At 32.5% G+C, this 17,641-nt stretch overlaps 1 protein-coding gene across 1 annotated transcript; it reads right to left on the minus strand.

Moving 5' to 3' along the window:
- Window positions 1-9,536: 9,536 nt before the first annotated feature.
- Window positions 9,537-10,247, minus strand: LOC114191272 (F-box protein At2g35280-like). Its single transcript, XM_028080443.1, has one exon. The coding sequence runs from the start codon at window positions 10,245-10,247 to the stop codon at window positions 9,537-9,539; it is 711 nt and encodes a 236-aa protein (XP_027936244.1).
- Between the last annotated feature and the right edge of the window lie 7,394 nt (window positions 10,248-17,641).

Consider the following 17,641-nt stretch of genomic DNA (forward strand, 5'->3'; position numbering starts at 1 on the left):
TAGCTAATCCCTCGCGAATTGAATAATTTATCTCTAGCTAATCCCTAGCAAAATCATAGCAAATTGCATCATTCCAAAATATTCCATACTTTTTTACTTGTACCTCATGAAATGCATTTTAACATAAATATAAAATAAAGTAATAAATCTTGCCAAACATTTTATATGAAACATGTCAAATGTTATCACATTCAAAATACTAAAAGTAATGAACATAATAATAGTAGTCTTTACAATTGTCAACATACATCATTAAGTTTAAAAACAAAACAAAACATCATCATCATCATCTTCATATTTTGTTCTCGCCATGTTTCTTGACAGACTGTGGTGATGATATCTTTAAAGCAGGAAATATTTGTGTCTTGAAAAACTCCATCTGTGTTTGCATTTGTGTATGCATTTGTTGTTGTAAAAGTTTTTGCATTTCTACTTGTGCTTGCATTTGTGCTTGTATTTGTGCTTGGAATTGTGCTTGAAATTGTGCATGCATATCTGCTTGTGCTTTCAACTAAGTTTGCACCTGTTGTGCATGTGCCTCTATTTGTGCTTGTAACTCTATTTGTAGTTGCTTTTGAGATTCAGTTTGTAAATCTAAATGTGTCCGCATCTGTTGTTGCATTTGAGACATTTGTGTAGCTATTACAGTAATTTCTTCAGTTGGAGATGCATGATTTGGATTTGTGGAAGGACCTACAACTGATGAAGATGAACCATTCACATTGATGATGGTAAATTCCAAGCTACGACCGATCCCATGAATTCTACCTTTCTTATTTTCACCTCCCATTTTCATCCATACTTCAGAATCAACTTTAGAATGCTTTGATACATCTCCATATTTTTCTACCATAGCACTTTCATATGATTCCTATATAGTAAATCAATCATTTTGTAATATAAGATTAAATAAGTGAATAAATTCTTACACATGTATGTATACTTACAATGAAATTTTTTGCTTTATTGGAAACATATTGACCGTCTTTTTTTTATGAACTTTGTTGTATAGTTCACCATAAGAAACAGACCATTACGCTCCGCCTCTTGTAAAATAATATGTAATTCTAGATAATGAATACTATCAAAATCCAAATGTATATCAAAATTTATAATAAGTATGTCTATATATATGATTGATGCATTAATGATATCCACCAAATGTATAATTATATATATGATTGATGCATTAATGATATCCACCAAATGTATAAAATATATAAGTATTATTATAAAGTCATAGATATTACTAGAAAATGAATACCATCTTTTTCAAGTGTTGTCCAAAGCTTATTGACCCTCTAGTGTGCACCATAGCCTCTGGCTTTGCAGCCCTATTGTTTTTTCCAACAATAGATTTCTTTTTCCAGTCTTGTGTCATCCATATGTCAATTAAAGCATCCCACATCTCAGTTCTTATTCCTCTTGGCCCAAAACCTTTTAAGTCTTCTATATTATCTGAGTTTGCTCTTTCTCTTGCCTTTTTTCTTGCCTTAGCTAAAGAGTCAGAATAGCGATCCATGCATGTTAAATTCCAAACCTTTATTGCCATGCTACGATCATAATCTGATGCAAACTGATACTTATTCTACACCAATACAAAATTATCAAAATTAATGATAAGTAAATATAATATAAAGATAAAAGATTATAGTAACTTGCCTTAAAATCATTGAATAAGATGTCTTTCATATCAACAAAATAAGTTTTCCATTTCTCAGTTGGATTAGGCATTCTCATCAATACTTCAGATATGATATCTCGAGTCACAGAATCAGGAACAAACCTTCTTCTGCATGTTCAAATAATCATTTTACAAACCAAAAATAGCAATATTGGTTTGAATATTTGATTAGATGTACTTACGGTCTGCTAACTTTTTATACAGATATGACAAGTCTTCTATCAACTTCATTATGAGAATATACACTTGAAGAATCTTGAGTAGGTAGATCATTAGATGTTGGATCGACATTTGATTGACCACCATCAAACATTGGGGTGGTAGGTGGTGATTGATTACCACCAATTGAAGTAGCACCTAAAAAAACACATTGAAACTATAAATTGTTGATTTGATTAGAATGAATTCGCTTAAATACACACAAAAATTTAGAGTGCTTTCAACAATTATACCTGGTGATTGCAAAATAGGATCTAGTTCTGAAGGACCAACAGGACATTGAATAGGCTGAAGTTGACTTAGAGAGCGACTACCTTAACCTCTACCTCTTCCTCTAATAGTCATTTCAGTTCCTGTCATTTAATACAATAGCATGTTACATGTTTATCTAACAGTAGGTTGCTAGAAAATTTGGATACTTGCTAGATAGGTGCACAAAAGAGACATCATTGTTTTAACATTTTACTTAAAACTGTTATGTCAGTTTTACGGTTTCAAATTCTGTAACAGATATTTGGTTTGCTTAGAGACAGAGGAAGATTGTTTCCATTTGAGTGATCTTTCATTTGTTTCCATATGCTCTTCTTTCCCTATTTAGTTTGGATTCTTTTAACCCAACACAATTTCAGTATTTGGTTTACACCGTATAATCTCAACAACATAAAACTCTCAACAAGTCTTTCACCGAAACCAAAGTCCTTTTGGTTATTTTAATCATCTAATCAGATCATTCTTCCAAAGATTTAAAAGCCAGTGGCTTCACATAAAGTAGTTGAACCACCGATTTACATTATAATTGTTCAAATTGATGCAGCAAAATCCCCCTCAACCCATCACATTGAAAAAACACAGTACTAGAGATTAGAAGAATTTGTTAAGATTGTTGTTGTAGGAGATGTAGCTCTTACCTATGAACCAATTATAAGTAATTTATCAGAATACGAGTATACACATAATATTTTACAGAATATGAGTATACACATAATTATAAGTAATTTATCAAAATATGAAACAAATTGTTGAGGATGTGGATGAAGAAAGTGAAACAAGCAGCACCAAGAAAGAACACCATGCATAAAAGTTATATTCATACTTCAGGTGAATTTTGTTTATAACGGATAAATAGCAGACATTGTTCACATCTTCAATATTTGTGTGCATTTGAATTTCCAATTCACATTTTTTCATTCGAGAGTATTTAGGAAGAGGTGCAATTTACATAGAAGTGAATGTAAAAATGTACCTCATTTCACATATGCTGCATCCAATGCCTTCACCACCTGTGTATCATATCACAATTATAAAAAAAATTCATTACCAACTAATTTGTAGTGTTTCTTTTTAATTTGAAATGTCTAAGGTCTTATAAATAATATAACCATGTCTATCTTTAGTCAATGTCATTTTTTTGTTTCCTTTTGTGATATTTAAATGTCTTTCTTGTAACTAAAAAATACGTATGGTTTTACCTAAACATTATCCTCGTTTAAAAGTAGTATCTTGTCCAATAAACATTTAAAAAACATTAGTAAAATGATTTTGATTTACCTGGAATTATTTCAATTTACTAGAAATAAATAAACAGGCTCAAATCATATTTCTAAAACTTTAAATTTTAAAAACACGAAATTCTTTTAGATGATTTGCAAGAAAATCACAATATTTAACTTACTGGATAATGTTGTTTAATTCTATTTTTAAAGTTAAAAAAAGAAAGATTCTTTTAAAAATCAATCATCATAATAAGTAATTTTTGAAACTATGTTCAAGAAAAATGTTGAGAACCTCCCAATATAAAAAACTCCCAAAGAGTAACATAAAATATAGATAAGCTTCAAAATATAAAAATACAGAATATGCGCTTAAAAAAGTAACTAAAAATTCTTCTCACTATTTTTTCTAAAAACTCCATGCTTTTATCATTTTCATGATACATAATAACAATAATAATAATAATAATAATAATAATAATAATAATAATAATAATAATTCTTTTAAAGAGAAAAGAGCTTTTAAAAGAGGCTGAAAACTACCCCTAGTCCATGCTAAAAAACTTATATTTGATGTATCATGCATAATGATGAGACTGATGTAAAGTGATGCGCCTAATGTTTGATGTTATAGCATAATGATGAGACTGATGTAAATTAAAGATTATGGCAGTGCTAAAAAAATTAGTTTGATCAGGTTCGTTTCATATAGTATCAAAAGTTAATAAATTAAAGGAAAAATGATGTACTAAACAAAATGGACAAAAGAACAATTCTTTCCAATGCATTCTGACAGTTTAGCAACAGTACTCATTGAATCTATCAATAATTTTCCCAACAACATATACAAATATCCAAAAATTTCATTGCAGTTGTTAAGTCACTATTTTTTAATTAATCAGGTTAAAATTTGCACTGTCCATTTTTTCATACAAGTAGAGAAACATAACTCATGAGATATGCTGTATAAATAAAAACATATCCACTGGAGTGAACATATCAGGACCAAACACAACCAAAATAAAAACGTGTGACGGATGTGATATAACATAAACTAGAAAAATCTTCTTACAATAACTAATAATGACTAATGAAAGAGTATAATTCCACAATCTTCTTACAAGGCTTGAAATTGATAAAAGAAATAGAGTAGGTTCCATAATCTAAATTATTAGGAAGAATATTAAGGTAATGAAATGGAAAAATATCAATCATAACCATTCTTCATCAGATTCATCTAACTCTATATTTGAATCATTTAAATCATCTAACTTCTCATCTTTATCCATGAACCCATCATCCTCATTGTGTTCATTGTTTACCTCATCATGATTTACATTTTCAATTGAACTTTGTATATCATCCATATTTACTTCTTCCATTGGAGCATGTGCGTCAAATAGTTGTATGATCTCATTGTCAATAAGAATAGTACTCATTCTCGTGGACTCTTCATCTTGAAAATAATCAATAACAATTTGCTCATTTGAAAAATCTTCTTCATTATTCATCGTCTCAACTATAAACAATTTTGCTCTAACCTTGCAAGCTGCCCACCAATCACTAGTATTTTTACTCCCACTTTGAGGATATTTTGTATAATAGACTTGTTGAGCTTGTCCAGCTAATACAAATGGCTCATTTGTTTGAAGCTTTGATTTATGATCGATATCAACCAACCCATAGACACTATCAACTTAACACCTTTGATAGGGTCAAACCAGTGACAATGTAGAATAACCACTTTGTTTTCAAATCCAACATATGATAATTCTAATATCTCCTCAACAATACCATAATAGTCCAAATCATTTTCACCATATATGTTTCCTCGAACACATATCCCACTATTCATGGTGGACTTATTATGTCCATAATCCTTTGTATGAAATCTATATCCATTAACAACCAAACCATTATAAGAAGTCACAACCTTCAATGGGCCATAACTTATCTCTCGAATCTTTTTATCTTGGACATGACCTGTACTAACCTATGAATGATTGGAAAAGTGAAAACACATAATTATATCATTATTATGATTAATAGATATTAAATTGTATATTATAAAGAGTATGGGAGAGACTACTTACTTGTTGTTTCAACCATCTACTAAAATCTCTATCTCAAGCTATGAATATTTCATCCTCAAATATATTAGGATTTCTTTCCTTTAGTGAATCCTCGAATTGTCTAACAATACGATAATTAATAACATAACTAATATAGTTATAAAATGCATAAACATATAAATTAAAAAGAAAACTTACTGAAGATAAGATTCTGATTCTTTACAATTCACCGAGATATATGTCTCAGCAATTTGAAGTTCTTCTTCTGTTAAGAATCTATGTTGACCTTTGCCAATAGGGCGACATGGATGTTTAAAAATAGACAATTTATTATCCATTTTTTGTTCACCACCATCATCATTATGAGGAACATTAGTGTACCTTGTTTGAATGCTTGGATCAAAATATAAAGAATCAAAGTTAGAAATTTCTTCCAAAATATATGCTTCACAAATAGATCCTTCAACTTTTGCCTTATTTCGAACCTTCCTTTTCAAGTACAACATACATCTCTCAAATGGATACATCCATCTATATTGCACAGGTCCTCCAACCTTAACTTCATATGGGAGATGTATTACCAAATGTTTCATTGAGTCAAAAAATGCTGGTGGAAAAATCTTTACAAGCTTGCAAATTGTTTCAATGATGGAAAGTCTGACATTGTCCATGATAGAAACGCGTATTCCAATTGCCACTAGTGCAGAATGTCCATTTTACCTCGCCTTATATGCCTCGGTTGGCCAGGAACCGAAGCATATAATGGCGCGCTGGCATTTTTGCAATTAGAGCCAAGTTTTAGGCCTCGGTTCTCCAAATACCCGAAGCCAAAGAGGGTATAGGCCTCGGTTCGCTCAAAACCGGTGCCAAAGAGGGGTATAGGCCTCGTTCCAGTAGGTCCCGAAGCCAAAAAGTGGCTGGAAGTCAGAGTATAGGCCTCGGTCCAAGAAGACTCGGTGCCAAAAGGGGGTCAATGGCTTCGGTTCCTCTAACAACCGAAGCCATAGGGTTTATTTAGGGTTCGAAATTCGCGAACCCTTCTTCCTCCCCGCGCCAGCGCCTCTGTTTAAGTCCCAGCAGAGCCACCTCAACTTCTTCTTCAAACACATAGACCAATCCCAAACCCTAGCCTTCACCCGCGCCCTCCTTAACGCCACAGGCACCGTCTTTTTCACTGGTGTCGACAAGTCTGGATTCGTCTCGCTCGTCTCGCTCGGCATCCCCTCCGCCTTTCTGTCGTCGGTCGACGCCACCGAGGAGCTCCTCCACCTGGTGCCTTGCGCGAAGGCGAAGGGCGCACTCCTCATCGCGTTCACCTCCGTCGAAGGTAACGCGCTAGCCGTGGCGTGCAGGGACTGCTGGTTCGAAAATGAATGATTATTATTCGTATCCCTAACTCAGAAGCCAAGTCATTGGAAAGGCTTCCGAAGATGCCATCCTGAATAATGCAGGTAACTTTGGGAATTTCAGGAGTGTGAGCGAGCAGAATATTTCTCAAGAGGGGTTTGGCGTGCAGAGTTGTGGGCAGAGTTGTGGAAAGTATTATGTCGTCCATGGTAGTGTCTCCGGATCCAGGGTGGTTGCCATGGCTGTAGCAATCAGCAATGGTGTTGAAATGGAGCGTGGGGTAGGAGGCTGAGAGAGATTGAATGTCACCGTACATGGCCCTGCAATGGACCAGCTTGTGGAACTGACGAGTAAAGGAATATGCCTCGATTCTTACCAAGACCGGGGCAAAAAACTGGGTCTATGGCTTCGGGTAATAACCGAGGCCAAAAGATGTACCTTTTGGCCTCACCCCAATATGTCTCGGTTCCAGACCCGAGGCAAAATGTGGAAAATAACCGGGGCAGAAAGCCCTTTCTGCACTGGTGTGCACAAATCTCTTTAAAGAACAAACTCAGTTTAGTTAAAACTTTCCATATTGGCCTTGGCAACATGTCACGAAATGTCAAAGGAATAAGTCTTTGCATAAAAACATGGCAATCGTGACTCTTCATTCCGTATATTTTTCCTTCATCTAGATTAATGCAACGTGACAAGTTAGATGAGTACCCATCTAGAAACTTCAGTTGTTTTATCCATTCACACACCTTCTTTCTTTGATCCAAATTCAAGACATATGTTGTTATCTATTAATGCGGTAAAGATGTAAAAAGATATAAATTTTATAACACTAGCCAAGATAATAGATTTTGTTATCTATTAAATCTTATATACTAGATTAATCTTTTTACAATATCATCATCTCAATGGATACATAAATAATAAACGATCATGTAATCTATTCGACTTATTTACCCATCTTTTCTTTATCAGCAGTATTATATCTTTATTAATATTATGTTATTGATTCTTAATATTATATTTACGTTTATTATATTTATTTTATTGATTCTAAATATTATACATATGTGGCTATCTATATTATTTTAATTACCAAATTTTTGTCTAAATATTCTCTCGATGACTCAAAAAATAATAAATAAATATTTTTAGGTTTTTTTACATTATTTTTTAATTTAATTTTAATATTATTCTATTTACTCTGATTATTATAAATATATAGTTTATCTTATTGATCAGATTAATATTTTTATCATTTCGTTTGAATCTGAATACTAATAGATTTTGCAATCTATTTTATCTTACTTACCCGTTTAATATCTTAGTCGGTAAATATATTTTTTTCATATTTTTATTTTATTTACCGATTTAGTGTTTTATTAATATATTTTATTGAATCTGCATATAATAGATGTGTATTTATCCTATTATCCAAATTAATTTTGTTAACCCTGAACATGATTAATAGATATTGCAATCTATTTTATCTAATTTACCAATTTAGTTTTTTTATCAGTATTATAAAATTAATATTTGAAATTAATAAAAAAATCTTGCTATTAACCTATATCATATTTATAATTTAATCTTTTATTGTGGATGATGATGATAATTTTATTATACTAACATACAATATATTTTGATTACTTTATTATGTTATCTTATTTTAACGGGTTAAATTAGTAATTATATTTATCTGAATTATATATATGTATATATTATTTTAATATGTGATATATAATGAAAATATGTTAAAGGAGATTTATACGAAAAAAGAAAACAAATAATTACATGTGAAATAATGATATCTAAACTTATTTTAAATGGATACTAGTTTATCTCTATTTTTGTAATGCTTTGTAAATAATAGAAAAATAGTTCAGACACCAAAATTAAAAATTAGCACTGTTATTAGCGGTGAAATAAGAATTTGTAAGAACTTTCAAATTTTGATATAATATTGTCTTAATTATGTTTAGTTCCTGATAAATTTAGGACAGGAATTTCTAATTGGGTTTTTAATATTAAGTATTCAATAATTTTACTTTTTTTCAATTCAATATTTGTGTTAAATTATGATCTTAATTCAGAATTAAAGTATATCACAGTCATTTATTTTATTCTAAAAGACATATAACTGAAAAAAATACATGAAAAACAGGATAGTTCAAACTATGAGGTGAATTAGAAGTTGACTTATTAAAATTCAGTATTCAAAATTTATTTCGCATCGTTAAAAAGAAAAAGTTAATTAGTTTTATTCTTTCTCCTTTAATTTATGAAAAATTAACTTAATTGAAAAGAATCACACAAAAATTATGTATGAAAATTAAGCGTTATGATGTAACCGTTGATAAAGTCCCGCTTGAATAAATATTATACAGTAACAATTAACATACTTACAAGAAAATAAATAAAATTATGATGTTCATTCTCTTGATTATTTTGATAATTCACCAAAATAATATCAATACTTTTCCATATTAATTGTAAATATTACAAATAGGTGTTTGTAAAATTAGAACAATCTAAAAAAAGTATTACAATCTAATAAGCTGAAATCTTTCTTCATTGTAAAGAAAAGTAAAACTAAACAGGATGAAACAAAACATTATAAAAGAAATCAAGTTCAACATCCCACCTACAATTTTCACATGAATTTTTAATACCTTCTTCATCATCTTCATTGTCTACCATTTTCCAAGAACGACATTTCTTCATATTTCATCCATTGCATCGCCTATTATAACATAAAGGGATTGGATTGCGCACCAATGTTTCATAAGGTCTTCTCCATATGTTACCCAATGAAGCTACTACCTTGTTTCTGCAACTTACAACACACTTGGCATTCCTCAAGAATCGCATATACTCAACTCCTTCTTTTCTTAAATCATCATCTTCTGAGCATAATAAAATCAATCCATATACATATTTTGCTTCTAGGTGACCCTTCTCTGCAGCAATCTTCAAATCTTCAATGCCCTTTCCAATGTTTCCTGCATATCTAACTATTTCTTGCAGTCCCTCCCTATACAAAACTTCAATATTTCCACCTTCCTTACAGCTTTGGAGGAAAGAATCAAACATTGATACTCTTTCTTTACAAAACCACAAATTCAATGGGACATTTCTTAAAGAAACTTGTTGCCACATGTAGTTGTCTTTTGAAGCATGGAAAAAATCTTTACAACATACTTTCATGTTGTAATGATCAATGCAAGATTCAGAGCTTACCCTTGCAACCACATTGATCAACAAGTCTGAGGGAAGTGATTTTATTGGAATCAAAGTAGACTTTTCATGTTCAGTGTGTTGCCTCTTGTTATCTCTCTGAACTAATTCTTCCACCGGAACTGAATGGGCAAACTCATTACTATCATCACGTTGTCTCTTTTTGCACTGTGTCTTCTTCACCAATTCTGAAGTAGTCATACTTGTGTGATTGATGTCGAGATTCAATTTTGAACACTCAAAATCAAAATTTGTATGTCAGAGAGTTGTGAAATATGGTTCATTGTGTGTGGTATATATAAGAAATTTAAAAAGCTTATAAGAGATATTTTATATCCATAAAATATGATAAATAAAGGATATGAATAATATTTTATTAGACATATAAAATGGATATTCTCTATTTTAAAATTAAGGTAATAATTTATTTTAATGCGGTAAAGATGTAAAAGATATAAATTTTATAACACTAGCCAAGATAATAGATTTTGTTATATATTAAATCTTATATACTAGATTAATCTTTTTATAATATCATCATCTCAATGGTTACATAAATAATAAACGATCATGTAATCTATTGGACTTATTTACCCGTATTTTCTTTATCAGTATTATATCTTTATTAATATTATGTTATTGATTCTGAATATTTTATTTTATTTTATTGTATTTGAATGTAATATATGTGGCTATCTATATTATTTTAATTACCAAAGTTTTGTATAAATATTCTCTCGATGACTCAAAAATAATAAATAAATATTTTTAGGTTTTTTTACATTATTTTTTAATTTAATTTTAATATTATTCTATTTACTCTGATTATTATAAATATATAGTTTATCTTATTGATCAGATTAATATTCTTATCATTTCTTTTGAATCTGAATACTAATAGAATTTGCAATCTATTTTATCTTACTTACCCGTTTAATATCTTAGTCGGTATATATATTTTCTTCATATTTTTATTTTATTGAGTCTGAATATAATAGATTTATATTTATCCTATTATCCAAATTAATTTTGTTAACCATAAACATGATTAATAGATCTTGCAATCTATTTTATCTAATTTACCAATTTAGTTTTTTATCAATATTGTAAAGTTAATATTTAAAATCAATAAATAAATCTTGCTATTAACCTATATCATATTTATAATTTAATCTTTTATTATGGATGATGATGATAATTTTATTATACTAACATACAGTATATTTTTATTACTTTCTTATTGTTATCTTATTTTAACAGGTTAAATTAGTAATTATATTTATCTGAATTATATATATGTATATATTTGTTCAATATGTGATATATAATGAAAACATGTTAAAGGAGATTTATACGAAGAAAGAAAACAAATAATTACATGTGAAATAGTGATATCTAAAATTATTTTAAATGATAATAGTTTATCTTTATTTGTTTAATGCTTTGTAATTAATAGAAAAATATTTAGAGACCAAAACTAAAAATTAGTAATGTTATTAGCGGTGAAATAGGAATGTGTAATAAATAACTTTCAAATTTTGTGATATAATATTGTCTTAATTATGTTAAGCTCATGATAAATTTGGGATAAGAATTTTCAATTGAGTTTCTAATACTTTTTAACGGTTGATTAAGTATTTAATAATTTTATTTGTTTTTCAATCGTATCGTTAAGTTAAATTATGATTTTAGTTTAGAATTAAAAATATATCACATTCATTTATTTATTTCAAAAAACATAATATCTGAAAAAAATATATGATAAATAGGATACAGTTAACATATGAGATGAATTACAAGTTGATTTTATTAAAATTCAAGCATACACAATTTATTTCACCTTGTTAAAGAAAAAAAATTAAAAAGAAATGAAAATATTAAATATTTAAATATTTTTATAAAATAAATCAATCGAAAAGATTCAAATTTTTGTTAACCATGAACATAATTAATAGATCTTGCAATCTATTTTATCTAATTTACCAATTTAATTTTTTATCAATATTATAATATTAATATTTGAAAACAATAAATAAATCTTGCTATTAACTTATATGATATTTATAATTTTATTTTTATCATGGATGATGATAATTTTATTATACTATTAGAGTGTATATTTTTATTAGTTTATTAATGAAACAAATTGTTAAAGAAACTATATATAAGGTGCAACACCCTTCTTTTTTCAGAAATAGAGCCAAATCCACTCTCATTTTCTTCTTCTTTGCAAACTCAACTCTCCTCTCTATTTCCCTCTCTCTGACCCTTGCCTCTATCTCACCAACCTTGCTTCTTGATCAGGTCCTGGAGAGGAAGCCACGCCTGAGCCTTCTACTGCCTCCACTCATAGCCTCTCATCTCCTAGGTAAGTCTTCCTTGCAGTTTAAAGTCTGATTTCGAAATTCAACTCGAAATTCTGTTTCCATTAAGAGTCTAACCCAATGCTCATCCTTTCTATGTGATTGGATGATGAATTCTTCTAGGTTGGACTGAGGAATTCTACTCCCCTCTACTAGATTGTCTTCACCCAAGCTTTAACTCAAGAATAGGTAAGGGAAGCTGACTCTTTAACTCATTTTGATGTGAATTGTGTTCGTGTGTGATTTAATTGCATGATTGCTTGTTAAATTGGTGTTTGAGACTGCTGGTGTGTGAACTTGAGTGGGGGATGATTTTGAGCGAGCTTGCATGTGAAGAACAGGGAGGATGTCCTGGTAGTTTCGCCTAGGCGAGTTGCTCTCGCCTGAGCGAAAATACTAGAAGATCACCCTTGTCACTGCGCGAAATCTTGCCTAGGCGAGCTGGAGTCGCCTGAGCGAGATAACATCTCGTCTAGGCGAGCTAGTTTAGCCTAAGCGAGAGTTTGCCCAGGTTTTTTTTATTCGCCACTGTATGATGTCTCGCCCAGGCGAGATCAACTCGCCTAATCGAGATAAACCCTCTAGCTTAGGCGAGACACTAAGCGAGATTTCCTGCAGAAGTTAGTTTTCTCACTGTTTTGCTTACGTGATGCTATATTGATTGCTTTAAGATGATGATGGTTGATCTTGTATGTGATCTTTATGCATGTTAGACTGTGTGATGGAATTGAGTGCGAATTTTATGTGAATGGGAATATGTTGGAGTTAGGATTTCAAGGGAAATCCTAAGGAATATGTTTTTAGTGAATGTAAGGGCATGAGGACTCAGATTGGTGGCATCCTGACGCTCCTAGTAACCACTATGACTCAAATAGAGTATGATGGATTACGTCGGGAGGAGTAGCAGGAGGTCCTGGTCTATGAATCCGATCCGTCATAGAGGTGATGGGATTTACCTTGGGAGTGGTTGGGTGAATACCCCTTGTGCCTAAAACTCTACAGAGTTTGGGAACCATCTCAAGTGTAAGTCACCAAGAGCTCCAATGCCACTTACATAATCCGGATATCGAGTCTAGAAGGGTGTGTGGTGTATGGTTGGGATTGATTGAATGATTTTGATAAATTGTGTGATAAATCCTATTTTCTGCCTAAGTGTAACAATTGCATGAATTACTCTTGGTTTAAGTTAGCTTACCCTTCTTGTATGCCGTGTGTTCCTTGTGTCTTCTATTTTTGCAATGATCGTCCATATTGAATGGCGTGAGCAGATATAGGTGCAGGTGAGGATACACCCTTCCGGGACAGAAGATGATTATGCCAGGCGTATTAGTAGTAGATGTACCCTTTACCTTTGCTTAACTGATCGGGTGTTTTGTAACCCTTTAGTTGTGTATGGGTGGTATGTATTGATCAGTATAATTATGGGTATTTTGAGGATGACTATATTATATATTATACTGGCCTACGTCATTACCTGCTTCTGAATTATTAAAATTTAAATGTTTTGTTTAATAGTTTAAAAACTATAAAACGGAATGTTACATAACGTAGATTTATACGAAAATGGAAAAAAATAACTACATTTGATAGTGATATATAAAATTATTTTAAATGGATATTGTAACATCCCAATTTCAGCAGCTTAAAACTAATAAAAATAGGGAGTTTCATCATAGTTCCAAAACAGATAATCCAGTGTACCCAATATATTAATACAGTCTTACAAAAGGTATGACTATAAAAATATATCACTTATACACTTAAACTAAACTAATAAACTCTGTACTACTGACCACTGCTAAAGCTCCCACTGGAAACCTCCTCTTCAACACTAACACGATGGCTCTTCATCCTCCAGAAGTGCCTTTGACACTGCAACCACATCTGCTCCCACCGAATAGGTGATCATCGCAAAAGGAAACATACAACACAAGACAGGAACACAAAAAGCAAGGGTAAGCTAATCTGATTAAGGAATCATGCAGTTCAATTATAAACAGAAACCACGCAATCTTTCTCATTATCACCAGAATCATATAGACCACCACAACACCTTTACATGACTCTAGACTCAATATCCGGATTATGTAAGCGACATCGGATCTCTTGGTGGCCTGCACCTGCGATGGTTCCCAAACTCTGCAGAGTTTGGACACAAGGGGTTATCACCCAACCACTCCCAGGGTAAGTCCCATCACCTCTATGGCGGATCGGGTCCATAGACCAGGACCTCCTGCTACTCCCCCCGACGTAATCCATCATACTCTACATGAGTCTTAATGGTTACTAGGAGCGTCAGGATACCAACCAAAACTGAGTCCTTATGTCCTTACATACACTAAAACATTCTTCTTAGAATTTCCCTTGAAATCCTAGTTCAACCACTTCTTCTCATATTCCAACTTCATGCAATTTCACCGCACATATTACCAGTCATAACAATTCATGCATATCATAACTAAGTTCATATTTTAACATTCAAACATAGCTTCATCCATTAGAAACAGAAATAACACTCAGTTGCAGAGGTTCTCGCCCAAGCTAGAAGGTCTCGCCCAGGCGAAAAGGGCTCTCTCGCTTAGGCGAGTCATTCTCGCTTAAGCGAGGCTCGAAACAGAGAACAATCCAAACTCTGGGCGAATTCTCGCTCAGGCTAAGTTGTCTCGCTTAGACGAGAGTGACTCTCGCTCAAGCGAGACTGGCTCGCCTAGGCGAGATCTCGCGCAGAAACAGGGGATGAATTTCTGGTGTTTTCGCTCAGGCGAGAGCTGCTCGCTTAGGCGAAAATACCAGATTCCCAATCTGTTCTGACATGCAACAGTAAAGAAATCTAGCACAATCCAAGCATACACTCAATTACACAATTCAAGCACTCATACAACAATCAATAATGCAATTCAAAGTCATCAGAATTATTTCTATACGAAAGTAAAGTAAAACAGTTAGCTTCCCTTACCTGTTATCCTGTTTAGACAACTTTATAAATGTCAACGCCTTAAAAACGTCAACACCTCTAACTCCACAGGATGCTCTATCTACACATAGAAACATCACAAGAACGATCAGGACATACCGTTATGATCACTGATCAGCAGAGACTCATACTGATGATTAAAATGTCGCATGCAAGCGGAAGAGGGTCTGCATGCAACAGAAAACAGAAAAAGACTAAAATAAAGAGCGAAAACTCAACTTACACGAACGGAGAAACTGATCGGTCCAATTTGAAGAGCTCGCCGAGAGGATCAATCCTACGGTCTCGGTTCTTCAATCAGACGACCAGAGAGACAGAACCTCTAGAGAGAAGTCAGAGAACTCTAGAAAAGTGGTTTCTAGAGAGATGGTGTGTTTTAAAATAATGAAACTCGTTTATAAGAATTCTATTTATACTAAAATCTTTTAATATTAAAATAATCGAGTCTCATTATTTTTAAACCACTATCACTTTTAAAACGCCATTTTCTAGGGTCTTACATTCTCCCCAACAAGAAAAATTTTCGTCCCCGAAAATTCACTCGTCAGATAGAAAGAAAACCATGCTCTCCTCATGTTCTCTACAACAACCACCTAGACATGACTAACTTAACGATTGCAATAGCTAAACTGACTGAAAACTCTGCCTCTGTGCTAAGCGATATATGTTTAACAATATAGATTGGAGTAGTCACTACTTTCAAAGTAACTTTCCACCTTCCACCTTAAAACTTGAATGATCATTGACACTAACCAACCCACTTATGTCTGATATGCTGACCCACCTTCCATATGTTCTCCACTACTTCTAGTAGGTGTTTACCAAAATGTAAAGATTTGCAACCGATCTCAACCTAGAACGCGATTGTTATCACTTCTCATTATCTAGTTTCTTCCTTGAGGTACCACTCATCTGACTTGGTCACACACAACTTCATAACATTCTTGACCACCCTATCCACCACCATCCTCATGACATCATGCTTCTCATACTGACTTTGACTAGGGCATCAGAGTCCATAATAATGCTATCCCATTTCCAGAGTAGACCCTTCACTTGCGGCAACAACGACCCCAAATTCTGACACTTTCTCAGCATTTATTAAACCACTAATCTTCAACCATCTCTCCTCCAATTCTTACTCTTCATTGTCGAACCAACCACTGCAATTCTCTTTCCGCTTAAAACATATACTAGCACTTTTCCACTTCTACGGTGATAGCACAACTCAAAACCATAACTTGATTTTGCTCTCTCGTTTCCTATCCATTTCCCTCTATGCAACTCCATACTTCTAGCTGTTGATGATCACTAAACATCTTTAACAAATCTTCATAACACTGACACATCTGTTGTTTTAGAGAACTCACTACCACATCAACCACCAGGTTAAGAGTAAGATACCCCCTCTTTTTCTGTTTTCCCACTATTGATAAGTATCTCCCACCATTATTTCGCTGCGTCACTCTGATCAACAACCATTTTTCACCTCTGATGTGTTTAGCCATAAAAGACCGCAAAGAATAATCAATCATTAAAGCGCCGATCATGTTTTTCTTCAACGTCTTGACGACTCTCTTCACACTTGAGAAACTTGTCGCGAAACCTTGATAATAACTTGCTTGTAAAACCTTACTTAAAGTCACTTTTAGAATTTCCTTTCCCTTAACACATTTTCCACTGATCTTAACCACTTACAATCGTAGATCTTAACATATAATTACTTCTCTTTCCAAACTTTGTTAGACTAGATTACTAACGACGATACACTGCGATTAAACCATTGCTTTTCTAAGGACTCCTCCACCTGTTGTCTTGACTCCACACTTTTAGCAAAACTATCCAATGAAAGCTATTGATACTGATTACGTTTCAGATATCAGTGCCACAATGAATCCCACCGCTTGTCGATGATTGTTCTAACATCTGGTTCATAACATAACTAAAACTGCTTTACCATTGAGATCCCTTACATATGTTCTTCACGCACCTTTACTAGATAAATACTCATACCGGTAACATTCTGTCTTCACCTTTCAACTTGTTCCATACTTGATGCACAACCATTTACTCTCCTTCTTGAAACAAGGAACATCACTTCCTATGCTACCACATTCCATAAGAATGAGCTTAGAAAACAACCAAGTTACCCTTGAGATTTATGCTCTCGACCAAACCTTGTAAAGGAAGTAATTCAGGTTGACTTTGAATTTGAATTCTTTGATCACCCCGAAACATACCACGCATCCAAGAAATCT

This window comes from Vigna unguiculata, chromosome 7 (assembly GCF_004118075.2).
Source record: "Vigna unguiculata cultivar IT97K-499-35 chromosome 7, ASM411807v1, whole genome shotgun sequence".
Taxonomy (NCBI): domain Eukaryota; kingdom Viridiplantae; phylum Streptophyta; class Magnoliopsida; order Fabales; family Fabaceae; genus Vigna; species Vigna unguiculata.